Source organism: Parasteatoda tepidariorum, chromosome 5 (assembly GCF_043381705.1).
Source record: "Parasteatoda tepidariorum isolate YZ-2023 chromosome 5, CAS_Ptep_4.0, whole genome shotgun sequence".
Taxonomy (NCBI): Eukaryota; Metazoa; Arthropoda; class Arachnida; order Araneae; family Theridiidae; genus Parasteatoda; species Parasteatoda tepidariorum.
The window spans coordinates 17585996-17602676 of NC_092208.1; the positions used below are offsets into that span (position 1 = coordinate 17585996).

Genomic DNA, 16681 nt, shown 5'->3' on the forward strand with positions numbered 1-16681 from the left:
CCACAGTGAGGACTGATAGTACAGAGAAGGAAAGGACCGGGATTCAAATCCAGAAAAAAAAAACTTAAAATAGCATAAAATTTCAAACTTTCACAGTTAGACAATTTTCGAAATTTTGCGTGGAAATGTTATTAGCAAGGCCTTCATCTTTGATAAAATTAGTAGAACATCGTTGTTATCGATATTAGCTGAGCTAAGTATTAATGTAAATACTAATGAGTAAAAATACCAATTATGTTGACTGACTAAAAGGATCTTAAGCTTCTGTTCTCTCACCAAATGCGATTTTTGAGGCATTCAATATCAATACTGGTCTTAAGCAAGGCGATGCATTTTCCTTTTTACTGTTCATTTTTGCACTTGAATGCAATTTTATGTATTCAAGTGCAAATTATTTCTCAATTCGATTTGAGACCTTTTTTTAAACACTAAAACTGCTTTCATTAATGGCATTTCAATTTTAAATGGGAGAAGATTATTATTAATTCCTTTTTCAAGATAGCTCATAAGGACTGCTGTACAAGTCTGCCTAATTATTAAGGTACAAAAACAAAATATATGGAACGATAAGGTAGATAGTTATAAATTTAAAGAGTTTCCAGTTTCCCTTGCCATGGCTTAATAATCAATGATAATAATTATAATATTTCGGATTCGGAAGAAATTAATAAGAGGATACAAAACATTGCTAAAATTTATTACTTATACGAATACTCATACAAGAGCAAACTAAGAAAAATGTGAGTTCGATCCCTGCCTACCGAAGACAATCTCGTATAGTAAATGGTGACAGGTGCACGTTAAATCTGTCTGGTCACAAAATCCTCCAAGTTCCTATAACAAATCTTACTTCAAGGGGTATTTAATTGGAGATTGTTTGTTCTCAGTTTTAGGTCAATATTACGATCTGTGGATGCGTGAATGGGTTTGCCCTTCATAACGGGCTGTGACTTGCGTGTGGTTGATGTCGTATTCGTGAACATAGATGGTGCCCCTGGAAAACAAGAAACCTACATTCTGCCTTACATTCGTTTGGTTTCACCAAGTAGGCTCACTGGCATTGACAAGTGGCATTAGAAACAACAACAACGCATTTATAAAGAAACTAAGTACAAAATTTATTAAAAAGTTATCCTGACTACAGTAACTAATTTTAGAGAAACCTGGTCTTTTTAAAATAAGTTATTAATATTTCAAAGAAACATTTTTTGGACTGATTCAAATTGTGGAGAATTAAAATCAATTGAAAACTTAACGATATACATAATTATATACATTTACTAAATACATAAAATTGACATACTTGGCATTGCTGCTCCATATGAAAAATTTAATGAAATATGGGGTTAAGATGACCCAAAGAATTATGCTTAAGAGATGTAACGAAGATTTATCCATAATGAAAATTACGAAATAGAAATCAAGTCTAAGAACAGGAAGGTTTGGGGAAACATTATTCAACAAGTCAAGGATCGCAATGGGCTGTAATGCCAGAAAAGGAGAATTGTTTATAAAACTGATCAGAATCCAACGACTTTCAATGAATTCTCCATTTTAGCAAATTATCTTAGATCCTCTTATAAAATAATTTTCATTAGACAATGACTCTATTGTTTTATATTACTATAATTAAAGTGTACAACTTAATTATGTAAAAAGGCATTCAACTGCACACTAATCGCATCTATCAATATTCATTCCATAAGAAAGCGGAACTTATATTAAATCCCACTCATCTTTTATTTTAGTGTGTAAAATTTTATTTCTCTCCTTAGGAACAATAAAATATAATTTTGGGAAAAGAACAATATTAATAATTATTTTAGTCAAATCAACAAGTTTGATCAGCTTTATAAGCAATTGAACTAAGCGTACTATTGTGAAATGTTAAAAAATAAGTTTTTAAATTCGCAAAATATAAATTTTTTAAACGCTATAAAATTATAAATCAAATATTCACTTTTAATTACTAATTTTTCTTGATGTCTTGCGTTTTTTTCACTAATTGCAGAAAAATTAGGTGAATTGTAATCTTGTCTAGTGAACTTGAATTTTATCATTACGTTAATTTTTGTTTTACTTAACTGCACAAATTATTTTAATTTTGTTAATTAATGCGATCTACAATTTAGTATAATTGCAGATTTTCTTTGCATTTGATTGCTTTAAATATTTTGCAATGTATGTTTCTTTTATTCATTTTCTAAATTTGTTTTACACATTTTTTTAAAACAAGAATATTCGANTATATATATATTATAACAAAAACCTATATCTCCCCATATTCCGTTATATGTATCTACAGTAAAATAGTAAGCAAAACTAAGCAAACAATTATAATAATAATTTATGATTTTCATAGGTTCCTTTTATTACAATGCAGGATACAAAACAAAAGGAAATTAAAATGGAAGGGTTTACAGTTCCAAGAAATACTTCAGAAGAAATAAAGATAGAAACCAAGAAGTCCTTTTTCCATATAGATCGGGACATGATTCGATTCAAAGCTCATTTTTTCCTATATATTGGAGGTAATATAAATTTCTACTTGCGTAATAACACTGATGATGACTTCATAGGAAGTAGTGCGCTTCCATTAAAATTCATACTGCCTTGCCATAACTTAGAATGAGATTTTCCGAGACTACAGACTCCGATCCCAAATCGCTATCGCCGCCTACCCTCAGACTTGCCTGCGTAGTCTGCGTAATCTGCGTACAGCTCATCTGAGCTCACTTTTCACACGCCCTTTCGGCCCTCCAATTTTTTAAAAGCACCAGCCTCTTCACTTCAACTTTTATATCAATTATATTAGAATTTACATTTCAAATCCCAATTTATCACAAAATTTAATGATTCAAGCATTTGTTGAAATAAATACTGAGGTATCTTTCTTACCTTTGTTTCTCAATCGCAATAATTCAATGGACCACACCTCGCTATCTGACATATTGAGGCTAGCAATAACATATCTTAATTTACTATGATTAGTTTCTTTAACGTGAAAGATTCGATGAAAAAACATGCGTATAAACTATTGAATTACTTGAAAACTTATTCAAAATTTAAACAAAAGAAGTCTTGCTTGTTTTCACAAATAAGATTACGTGGCAACAACACTCTACTAATAATTTATAATTCCTCTACTAATATACTGTTATATAATTCCTCTACTAATAGTTTCGGCTAAAGTGCATTGCGTAGCGCAAATCAAAAATAAATGAAGTGTTCAATTTTTTGTCATAAAATTAACATAAGATAACTCCAAAATTAATGACCGCATTGGTAATATTTTGGTATCAAAATGTTCCTTAACCCCTTAACGATTGGTTAATTTTCAAGAAAACGGTCATAAAAGTGCCCATTTTTTATTAGTGCTATTTGATTAGTGTTGACATCTAGTTTAAAATAAACTAACTATCCACAATTACCTTAAAAATATCCTGGTACTGTCATCTGGTGTGTAAAATGAGAAATAAATATTTTCCGGGCAATAGAAGTGAATTAGTCTTATTCTTATTGGCGCGTTACTACTGAACACTCCAGCCTGGAAATATCACGGGACCGAGAAATAGAGGGCGAAACTTCATCCCGTCGTTTTCACGGGAGCGAGAAAGAAGGGGTTAGACATTTCTGTAGCACAGTGTCTAATAATTTTTGTGCTACGAGAGTGAGATATAGTAGCGGCGGTGACGACGACAGTACAGTAATAACTTCTCTTTCTAGTATACTAAAGAAATGGTAAAAAATAAGAGCTGATTAATCTTTTCATTTTCTAGCTATGGGTACAGTTAATCCATTCATTCCAATTGTAGCAAGAAACAAACTGGGTCTCTGCCACATCCTTAGCTGCGGTACTGACTTTCCAGCAATTCGCGATCGCAACGCTCGAGTACGCCGTCTAGCGGGAGCCTGTAAATATCGGACATTAATTTATCACGTTTTCATTTAGTTCCATCAAAGTCATTGACTGAATCAGACGCCATTTTTTAGCAGCAAATAAGAAACAAAATTTCCCTAAGGAAAAGGCCGAAGAACTTGAAAAAAATCTCCAGAATATTAGTAAATCTTTCAGGAACAGAACACGCCAAACATTTGAAGAAAAATTCCTCAATAATTTTTAATTTCTATTATCAACAAACTTGCAACTGATGACTTCCGATTTCGGATACTGTTACAGATGTGTGTATTAAGGTAAAATGCATTTCTTNCTTCCACACAAGAAGGTTTTTAAGTTGCTTTACATACTAATTTGTGACCCTGGACTATCGGAATACACTACTGTCATTTACGAATAAATGACAGCTTTATGGCAGCGCTATAAAGCTGCTTCAAACAAAAAAAGTCAAATATTTCACATCTCTTACGGTAGGTGAAACAACCAGATAAACTAATTAAAATACATTCCACGGTTCATTTGATGAGGCACAACTCAACCACAACTAACTCATATGCCCTTTATATATATATATATATTATAACAAAAACCTATATCTCCCCATATTCCGTTATATGCATCTACAGTAAAATAGTAAGCAAAACTAAGCAAACAATTATAATAATAATTTATGAATTTCACAGGTTCCTATCATTACAATGCATGATACAAAACAAAAAGAAATCAAAATGGAAGTGTTTACAGTTCCAGCAAATACTCCAGAACAAATTAAGGCAGAAACCAAGAAGTCCTTTTTCCATATAGATCGGGACATGATTCGATTCAAAGCTCATTTTTTCCTATATATAGGAGGTAATATAATTTTCTACTACAGTAATAAAAACACTTTTCTATGCAGGTAATATGCCATGTGTTATTTACGACGGCTCTTAATATATCACATTAAAAGTCTCATAAGAAAATAAAGACAAAACGTGTACACGGAGGAGTCACAAGTTAATATTTAAGCAAGAAAAAAAAATAAAACTGTTTCAAAATCTGACAAATTACAATAAAATAAGACTGGCCCCATCATCGAAACCTGTTTAATTGCAGGTTGAAACTTAAAGTTGTTTTTAATAATTGTCTTTACAACTCCTCTTTGTTTCCTCGAGCAATCAAGCAGGTTTTTTTCCTTCTAACATCCATTTTCTACTAGCTTAATAGTACTTAAGTAGTAACCAATATGCTTTGTTGAGGATTGTGTAGCTTAAAAATTTATTAATAGTGATTTTTCTTATTTTTTTATGAGAAGTCGAAAACTTAACAAGAAGAGTGGCTTTTAAGGAACATATAGTGAATAATGCTTTCATTGAGAATATTACATATAGGAGAAAAAAGTTAGTTTTGCAATTTTCATAAATTTTTAAAAATACTTTATAAATTGTCATTCTTTAAAATATTTTTTCAATTGAACGTTTATATTATTCTTTATTAAATAAGCAAAATTGAGAGTGCTTACTATTTTAGTAATCTATTTAAAAAAAATAATAAACTTAAATTAAGTAAATTAATAAAAATTGCTAAAAATTGAAAGAAAAAAAACTTTTTGCTCATATTACTATGCTATGAGATAAGTGCTTGGAGAATTTCAAGCAAATGTCATTCTGAGATTATCACTTTCCTTTGGAGAATCTTAAATCAATGAGATTGAGGACCAATAGTGTCATAAACAACTGGACATTGACAGGTCATTAAGAACTGGTATTACGGTTGGAGAATCTTACTTGCCTAATAACACAGCATGATGACTTCATAGGAAGTAGTGGGCGCCCATGAAAATTCATACTGCCTTGTCATAACTTAGAACGAGAATTTCAGAGACTACAGACTCCGATTCCAAATCACTCTCGTCCGCCTACCCTCAGAACTTTCTGCGTAGCTCAGTGATCTGAGCTCGCTTCACTCGCCCTTTCGGCTCTCCAATTTTTTAAAGCACCAGCTTTTACACTTATTTTTTATCAATTATATTGGAAGTTACGTTTCAAATCTCAATTCATCACAAAATGTAATGATTCAAACATTTGTTGAAATAAATAAATACTGGGGTATCTTTCTTACCTTTGTTTTTCAATCGTAATAGTTCAATGGACTACACCTCGCTGTATATTGAGGCTAGCAATAACGTATTTAATTTATTATGATTAGTTTTTTTTACTTAACAGATTCGATGAAAAAACATGCGTATAAACTATTGAATTACTTGAAAACTTATTCAAAATTTAAACAAAAGAAGTCTTGCTTGTTTTCTCAAATAAGATTACGTGGCAACAACAAAAAAAATTATGTAATTCCTCTACTAATAGTTTTGGCTTTAGTGCATCGCGTAGCGCAAATAAAAAATAAATGAAGTGTTCAATTTTCTGTCATGAAATTAACATAAACTAACTCCAAGAATAATGACCGCATCCGTAATATTTTGGTATCAGAATGATCCTTAACCCCTTAACGATCGGTTAATTTTCAAGAAAACGGTCATAAAAGTGCCTATTTTTTTATTAGTGCTATTTGATTAGTGTTGGCATCTAGTTTAAAATAAACTAACTATCCACAATTACCTTAAAAATATCCTGGTAATGTCATCTGGTGTGTAAAATGAGAAATAAATGTTTTCCGGGCAAAAGAAATGAATTAGTCTTATTCTTATTGGCTCGTTACCACTGAACACTCCAGCCTGGAAATATCACGGGACCGAGAAATAGAGAGCGAAACTTCACCCCGTCATTTTCACGGGAGCGAGAAAAAAGGGGTTAAACATTTCTGTAGCTCAGTGTCTAATAGTTTTCGTGCTACGAGAGTGAGATATAGTAGCGGCGGTAACGACGACAGTATAGTAATAACTTCTCTTTCTAGTATACTAAAGAAATGGTAAAAAATAAGAGCTGATTAATCTTTTCATTTTCTAGCTATGGGTACAGTTAATCCATTCATTCCAATTGNGCAGGTAAGCGTCTCATACAACAACGCCCCCTATAGTTCGTTGCGATCGCGAATTATTCACTGTCATTTCAAAGCCAATCATCGGTTATATAGCTGATTACTTTAATAGACTGAAATTGATTATAAACTCTTTATTAGTTATACAAACTTTATCACTTTTCCTCATTCTAGCCATTCCACCTATCAATAAACCATCAATATCCTCGTCTTCATCATCAGCCGATCAATTCAGGAATTTGAATGAGCAATCTGAATTGATCATGCTCATAGCAAAATACTGCCCACAAGATAATCCATTTTCCATTTCCAAATTGAAAGAAAACGAAAACGTATTGAGCATCAACAGTGATATGTGTTCAGAGTTTATGTGCTTAAGACAAGTTACAGACACTGAAATGCTTTGTTTTCAAAAAAATACCGAAAAAGAAGAGGCTGAATTCTCTTTTGAGACAAAGTTAAATTGCAGCTGCTCGATTTCAAGGAACTTCACAAATGGTATTTTATCGCATTATGGGAAAGAATTCTACCTCTTATCCTCTTTAGAACCAACCTTAACATATTTAGACTTTTATAAAGCCTTTCCTTGCGAAATCAAATTTTCTAGAAATAATGAAACAATGAATAGAATCAACCTCGAAATATCTGATATCAGCGATTTCGAGACTCCTGAATTTTGGACGTTTGCCCTTGCAACAACGATTTCTATGGTTTGCATAAGTTCCATAATCACGCTTGCTGATACTGCTTGCTATGAAAGCTTACAAAAGTTTGGAGGAGATTTTGGACGGCAAAGATTATTTGGTGCAATTGGCTGGGGCTCGCTAGCTGCGATTGGTGGACTTCTATGTGATTTAACACACGATTATCTTGCAGCTTGGATACTTATGGCTATTCTGCAATTGCTTACTGTTTGGAATGTTTCTCAATTGGATCAAGCCTCACTTCTCTCAGAATATCCTGAAAGATGTAGGAAGAGTTCTGAATTCCATAGAATTTCTCGCTTTTGAATTGGGAACCTTCTTCAATGGACTAGGTTTTGGAATATTGTTGTTCTATTTGATATGGGTCTTAGCTAGTCTTAACGCGAGTAAATTCCTTTGCGGATTAACACAGTACGTTGAATGCTTTGTTGGTGAAATACCTCTAATGTTTGTTTCTGGATGGATTATTAAAAAGCTGGGACATTTTAACCTTATTTCAATTTCCCTGCTTTCTTACACCGTGCGCTTTTTTTTGGTACAGCTATCTTCATAATCCCTGACTTGTTCTTCCAATAGAAATTTTGCATGGTTTTACGTATGGAACATTTTTTCCTACGGTAACTTCATATGGAAAACTGAGTGCCAAGCCTGGAACAGAAGCGACAACATTGTCAATACTTCTCGCAACGCATGACGGTTTAGGTAAGTGATAATTTTTTTTCTTTTTTAGTTTTTGTTCAGTGCAATATAAAGATTTTTTGTATTATATGAAGTATAAATTTCCCTGTTAGGAAGAAATCGGAGCTATAAACAGCAAATACACAATTAAATTACAATCCCTAAAGGCCCTTGAATTTCTAAGATATTAAAAATGCTAAACTTACAGTACGAAAAAAAAACGAACAGCTTCAAAACTTTTGTTCCAATGGTCACATTTTCGCGTAATTTTTTGACCACTGCGCTAACGCATTTATTAGTATATAGAGTGTTTCATAATCACCACCCTTAATAATATTTTTAGGTTCCTTGCCTAAAATTAAGTCAAGAGTATCATGAGACAAAAATTAATATTTGAGTAAGAGAAAATAAATTCGCTACCTGAATATGCTAGATAGCTAGTAAGTAAGGAGGATTAAAACAGATCAAGATCACTCTGCTTGATGTAACTTGGAAACGTTTCTAATAAGTGTATTTTCAACTTCTGTTTTCTTCAGACAGCAATCAAAAATGTTTTGATATTTTCAACATCACCTTTTGTAATGGTGATGGGCAGTTTTCATTTCTAATCCCTCGAGACCATAAACCTTCAAACAGACGAAAAAGAAAACAGATTCTGTAAAAACAACTCGTTCAAGGTAAAGTCAAGATAATATAAAACATAAACCCGCAATGCCTGAGCAGAGCAGTCATACTCTTGGTGCTGATCTTAAGTATCTTTTGTCACGGTTCGTAAAAAGACTCATCAAATGTCCTCTGGGGAATAGTGAGTGATAAGCAAGCTTGCTGGCTTTTATGGTCTCTAAAAAATAAAGAACCACAAGCTTGCTTTCTCGAATGCCTAAATAATACACCAGATGTTAAGTGCTCTATTGTACTCTGAGAACAACTCATAAATGCACATTGTATTTGACGGTGAAGTAGTGATTAGTTTTAATATATATATGTATATTAAAACTAATCACTACTTCTACTTAATATCAGACAAGCATGGTTTTATAAGATAACAAAAGCGTTTAATTGTGTTTATTATTTTTCTTCTTAAAAAATCTGGGTGAAATTATGTTACACTACTATAAGTTCTGATTAAGAATCCCTTTGGAATAACTTAATCCTTATAATTCATTTTAATAGCATTTCATTCTCCATTACGTTTTTGTGTAAATGTTATTTGTTTCAATATTCCATACTTAAGTATTGTTATCTTATTTAAAATTTGAATTCATTTAAAAAATAGAGAGTTAATTACTAATTATTTTTATGAATACTTTAAAGTCATAATTCAAACTAATAATAGCTAGAAGCAATTTTAAATTGTAAAATTTGAGTGTGCATAAGGGTTTGCAAAATATATCACATTTGTTATTAGTATTATTTAAAATACAGTTCTTGTTTAGTTTAATAACATTTGTAAATGAACAAAAATAATTTCAAAAATGCACTTGAAATATATATATAGTATATCAATTTATGGCAAACAGTATAAAATATTTTTTATTGTAATATTGCAATTCTCGATAATGATTGACCCAAAATATTAATGGTAACGTAAATAATGTCAAAATGACCAATTAAATCATACAAAATTGAAATAAAAATGTAGTTCTTTTTATGAACCAATATATGATATGAATATTCAAGTTGCGTTGTTTCTAATTTTATAGTATTTACAAGTTTACAAAATTAGAAATAAAGAAAATTAATTTCTTTCTCATCTCCCTGAAAGAGCCCCAAAACAACTAAGCTTTGAATTTTTGTTTATTCAATTCCTTTTCGTATATAATTTCTTTTTTGAGACATTAGATTCAGATGCTAAATGAAAAAGATTGACAATAACCGTCAAAAATACCATTGATAAAAATGTTTGGTACTAGGTAAGACATCTTTAGTTAACCTTCACAAATGGCTTGAAAGGGTTCTCCTAAAGATTCAACCTTATTGTGGATCTGAGATTTAATGCTCGTGTTTCTTACATGATAATAAAGAATATTTTCAATTGTAAAATTATGCTCTACAATTTTTCTGTTCATTAATAACGGATGGGAGATCGTAAGGGAGCATACCTACAAAATTTCAGATTTCAGCAAATTATGTTTTCAATCGGTAATGAACAAAAACAGAAAATTTTCAAATAAATAATTTTTTTTTAAATTTTTTATCGAAACTTTGAAACCTTACCTTCAGTCTATCTGACCTTTAATACATGTGTAAGTTATTTATATGTAGTGGCGGACAAAATTCTTATGATTTCATTTTTTTAAAAATTAGTTCGTTAACCTTGCTCTTATCTGAAAAAATATTTTTGAGACTACCAAAGTTCTGTAGTTGTTGAATGGTATGCAATAAGGAACATTTAGCGTTACTCTCATTATTCCTCGCCAGCTAGGTAGCATACATTTGAATATAAGTGTCAACCGCCATTCTCGCGAAACCTCCAAACCACTGCTGATGAACTTAAGATAAGACCTTCTCCTAACTTCCTAGAAGAGAGAAGGCCTTCGCACGAATCAATTTAGTAGTTCCACGAAAAAAAAACTGCTCAGTGGAGAGAATAAAAAATATCTCTAAACATTCGAACTACTGAAGGATGGAATTTCTTGTTTATGGTAACTCGTGCGAAGGCTTTAGGTTTTACGCCTACCCAACAGATGCATGTAATTGTCAAAGATAGTGTGACTGAAATAAGAAAAAATCATAAACTTTTTATGTAATTTTCTTCAAAAGTTGTCGTTTCGTATAAAATGGTTATTTTAAACATTAAATATGTGATAGATAGAGCTGTGGTGGTTTAGGGGATAGAGCTCTCGCTTCCTAATGAGGTGTCCCGGATCCGAATTCCGGCAATGATTGGTCTATTCGAATTTCACACTCGGCTTAAACCGACCACAGAGCTGACATAAAATATCCCCAGTTGTAGACGAATCATGGGTTAGAGTTCCCTTGCTGTCAAGCTAACCGAGGGAGTTTTTCCTCCCCATGTAACGCAAATGTGTAAATGTTAGTCGTTAGTTAGTCGTAATCTGAAAATTTGGTCAGCTGGTGAAAGACGGTTATAAAAAAAATTGTGTTATATCGCTTGATGTTAAAAAGAACTGATAAAAAGCTGGCAGAGCACAATTTTGCAACTTTGAATCTTTAACGTAGTAATAATGTTTTAGTCTTTACTTTGTGTTTAGTCGCTTTTAATTTCATTTTACTTTTCTTCATTTTATTTTCATCTCGCCTTTCACGATAATTATTCGGCAGGTTGAAATGAAGTTATTTATTCCAAGCTTAATGATTAAAACTAGAGTCGTACTTGTGAATCTTTTTAAACAGTATTTAAAAAAATATATATATCTATAAAGGTGCTGCGTAGCATTGTATCTTGCACTTTTATACATTGTGAGATTTATTTTTATACTTATATCAAATCAGTAATCGAAAATTAACTTTTCTAGGTGCAGGTCTTGGATGTCTCTTGGCAGGCATTGGTTTTGATCTCATAGGGGGACATGAAACGTTCTTCTACTTCAGCATCATATGTGGCTGTGCCACTCTCATTAATGTTGTTAACACTTATCTGCTGAAAGGACGCAATACTAAAAAACTCAATATTGTAAAAGTTTCGAACGGCAAATAGCAAATTTTCCTTCTTTAGTGTCTCATTTATGAACAGCGATGCTATGATGATCCCCATAACTATTACTTTACCCACAGTCTGGATTCAGCACTTTAGAAGAGATTCCCAAAAGAAATGTCTTGCTAATGGTCAACTAAGATTTATAGCGTTTCTCAACAACAGAACAATTCTCTCAAAGCTTAGAACTTCTCAAATGCATTAGGTACGATGCCCGGTAGTATTCTCACAGCGAGAATCTCGTGCTAGAAAACAACACGCTACATGACGAGTCAACATAACGAGTAAATATAGAAACTACACAATTTCGTAATAGTTCTTTATGTATGGTCTTATTAAAAATTTCATTTGACATCAATTGCAACCTGAGAGTTTGCATAACTATTATTCAAATTGAAAAACTAAAGAAATGGGTCAAATATTCAAGAACGGGACGAAAAAGAACGTGATTGAACTCTTAGAAATCACAGTGCAGGAAGAGGGATGTAATAAACATCACTGCATGTTTGATTGCGAGAGGAGAACTGTAATACAGGGTGTTCCAAAATTATCTTTACAACTTCAAAAATTCATAACTTCGAACATAAACAAGATATTTTTATTCTTGTCTTTTGCATGTATTACTGCAACTAATAAAGTTTTCTTTCAATAGGCTGAAAAGTTATAAGTGAGGATGTGGACACCACAACAGAAAGCTCAATGCGTCTCATGATTCATAGAGACGAAATCAGATACACAGGTTCAACGGAACTTCAGGACAACTTTCCAAAGAGACCCACCATCCAGTCCCTCCATCCGTGCATGGCACACAAGCTTCATGAGCACCGGATCAGTATTGCATAAAAGTGGAGCCGGACTACCCAGCACAAGTCCAGAAAATGTGGAGCGAATACGGCCATGAGACGCATTGAGCTTTCTGTTGTGGTGTCCACATCCTCACTTAAAACTTTTCAGCCTATTGAAAAAAAAACTTCATTAGTTGCAGTAATACATGCAAAAGACAGAATATAAATATCTTGTTTATGTTCGAAGTTATGAATTTTTGAAGTTGTAAAGATAATTTTGGAACACCCTGTATTATTTTTAAAACACCTATAAGCTTTGACCAACACTTAAACGAATTTTGATGTTTATTATATTTTCCTTCCTGCACGAAATTCCATCAAATATTGCTGAACTATTTTGTTCCCTTTCAAATAATAGAGACTCAAATGGATGTACTTTAATTTCAATTTTTATAAGGATTTTAAAATATCGTTGAAGGCGATATTTATGGAACACTTTGTATATAAAAAGGTAAAGACCTCCTCACTTACTGACTTTTAATTCCTCACAATGAAATCTGAAAGCTAAGGTTTAGAACATGATCTCTGCGAGATCATGCTAGTTTGCAAACTATTAAAGAATTCAACATTACTCAATGTTGAATTCTTTGGAATCTGATAAGACAGGTGTGTTTAAAAAGATGATGGAAAAATATAATAATGAGTATATTACCTCATATTTACATAGTTTTTATTTACATATCAATTAAGTTACCAAAAGAAATTATAATTATTATTTTTGAAATTTTTTACCACTTTTGAAGTGACATCAAAAGTCACCACTTTAAAATATTTGTATATTATTTTACGATTGTTACTTACTAAAAATTGGTAATGCATCATTTCTTTCAAATAAATTGGTACTTCTATTATTTTAAATATCACTTTAAAGTACTTTGATAAATGGCTGTATTTCAATGAAAATTTATTTATTGGTTGTATCTTTTAAAATGTACTTAAATGCTCTAAACCACACATTTAACAATTGAATGCATAATTTCAAAGAAGTGTCATCATTTATTGCTCTGGTATACTTGTCAATTTTTGTTTCTTCAATTCTGAGAATCCTTTTTGCTACGTATCTTTCGAAATCCTAGTTTTTGTCAATCTGTACGAAAGTTTATGGAAACTGCTTGAGTGTTTGATCCAGAACAGATGACCAACTTAAATGTTGATAAAGATCATTCGAATAAATTTTTTAAGGATTGTGATTTTTTTTTGTGAACTATTAATGAAAGAGCCTGCGTCCTATAATGTTAAACTTTCATTGAATATGGACTAAGTTTGAAGGAAGATTCAGTTTATGCAATTATTCTATTTTAATTATCGTTGATATGCTGTGTATAAATATTTTTTTTTTATTTCCAATGAGCTGCACTATCGGTCTTGCCGATGAGCAGACCTAGTGCGTTCTCCAGAGGTGGTATCCACTCCTTCAGGACCACCACAATGGGTGAGATACCGTTGGTCATGTTAATTTGGACGTCTAGTTTCTGCCACACTAGATGGCAGCACCGAGACTCTATTTGGATGCTAAAGTGCACTAGGAATTTAATCTGTGTATAAATATAAAATGACTTATTTAAAATGTTTGTTATAATTGAAAATGGGAAAGCGAAACAAGGAAAAAAAATGGAAAGTGTAGTGGACTGCAACCCAGCGCGTCCTCATAATTTTAAAATGCTGCATTTCAGTGTACAATTTCACAAATATGCGTCTGAGGTATTTATAAACCCACATTTATTAGTAAATATAATACAAATTTTATTGCTTTATCTAAAGCAAGAGGTAGGAGCAAATATTTCATACGTAATTGTAGAGATAATAATGTACAATACTTAAATACAGTCAAACAGCGATATCTCGAACTTGAAGGGAGAGGAGAAAAAATTCGAGATATCGAAAATTCGAATTATCGAAAATCGCATGTTATCGATGGTAGAATAAAGAAAAATGCTCTTTACATACCTTATTTACTATTCCATATTTATTCTAAAAACACTTTTTACACTTTCAGTTAAAAAAAAGATTCAATTGTTGTGTGCTTTAGAGATGTGGAAGAAAGTTTGTCTATAACACTTTCTAAGTGGACTATAGCTTTAAATGTCTCCTCTGACATATTCGGCTGCCTCTCAATAAATCTCCTTACAGTGTCCACTGCAGAAAGTGCTTGTTTGTTAGTAACATTGGGCGGTAAACCTTCGATTTCCTCATCCTCTTCTTCTGATAGTTCACAAGAAGCTTTCGTTTGAGCGATGATATCATTGTCATCCCACTGACCACACACTGTTACTGCATCATCTACGTTTACAAACTTATGAAATTCCATGTCATCAAGCTTCATGAGTCCAGTCAATCTATTCCAATCATTTTCGGTGTGATTTTCAGCAGAATTAACGATATTGATTGTTTGACTATTTTCGTGATCTTTAATGAATCCAGATTTCTTTAAGCCATTCATTATCTTAGAGGAAGACACATCATTCCATGCCTTGTCAGCCATTCTTAAATTTTTTTTAATTTTTTTTTTTTGGAATATTTTTTCAATTTTAGAAAAAAAATCTACACTATTTATGGAAAAAAAATTCAGGTTATCGAGGGATTGGAAAAAAAAATTCGTGAAATCAAGTTTTTTTTAGCATTGAGTGTATAGGAAATTTGAAAGGAATTTTTTTTTCTTCGAGATATCGAAAAATTCGTGAAATCGAGGTTCGAGCTAGCGAGATTCGACTGTATAAAGCTTTACACTAATTATTAGTGCTAAATACTTGTATTTATTACGAATTATTGCGTTTTGGTGGTTATTTTTTAGAATTTAATTGATAACAACTAATCTCTAAGTGTTCTATTATACCGTTTTTTATATGTTCTGATTGGGTATGCAAAAGTAGATTAATTTTTAAATTGTGCAAAATACACCATTGAATACAAATGTGGAGACAAACTATTATTATTATATAATTTAATTAAATTATGACATGATTATAAGCTGCAGCCTTAGTAGTTAATCATTTTCTTCGATTGCATCGTAACTATATTTAAACAAATGTTTGTAGCAACTACATTACAGCTAGGTATTATAAGTTAGATAAAATATTTTACTCAATATCTTTTAAAAGTATTATTTCAAATAGATCTCTCTTAGTCATTTTTCTCACAAAAAAATTGCTCACAACTTTAAAAGAAATGCTCCTATCAGCTTGTGATTAGTTTTTTTTTTCTATTAAGTGCAAAAAATCCATAAAACCTGGAACATAACTTTAAAATTTTATGTTATTAGACGATTGTTGATCTTTGATTGCATTGATTGAAATATCAATATAACTATTTTTTAAAGAAACTCTGATGTGAATGACAATACCGGAAGTCCTGTTCAGAATCAGCTTCAAATATTTATTAAAAAGCTATTAGTCTCACAAAGTCTGACAAAAAGTTAAAAAATATAGACTAAGTCTTATTGAGTTTAAATATTTGCAAGAAAAAAAGAAAGAAAATCTAATTATCAAACTCACAATTACCATGATCAAAGGTTCAATTATGGAAAAATAAAAAGCGTTAAAATTTCATAATAAGATTGGAATTATATATTTGAATTTCCGTAAGGATTGTTATAGGTAGTACTTTCTGCAGTGTATTTTATTTTGTGGCTGTGGTACCTGTGATGCTCTTAGCTACAAAGGGTGAATAGAAATAAGAGAAGTGGAATGCCATTTATCTGAAAAAGAAAATAAATTTCATCCAGTTAATTTAAATCATGAAAAAAAAAAATTCTAATGTTATAAAACCTGTGTTGCCCTTGCCCCCTAGCGGCAGATCACGGAGAGGACGAGAGAGTTTTAAAAAGAAAGAAAACGAGAAGAAAGAAAACGAGGAACGCGCCTTGCCGAACTATCTCACTAATGTAAAGATATATGTACATTATTCCTTTATATAATATAAATAA

At 31.7% G+C, this 16681-nt stretch overlaps 1 protein-coding gene and 1 pseudogene across 1 annotated transcript; one reads left to right on the forward strand and one right to left on the reverse strand.

Annotated features, from left to right (window-relative positions):
• The first annotated feature begins 921 nt into the window (after positions 1-921).
• Positions 922-12437, forward strand: LOC139425613 (uncharacterized; annotated as a pseudogene).
• A 2318-nt stretch (positions 12438-14755) lies between these two features.
• Positions 14756-15241, reverse strand: LOC139425614 (uncharacterized). The gene has a single exon (XM_071181005.1). The coding sequence runs from the start codon at positions 15239-15241 to the stop codon at positions 14756-14758; it is 486 nt and encodes a 161-aa protein (XP_071037106.1).
• Positions 15242-16681: the final 1440 nt, after the last annotated feature.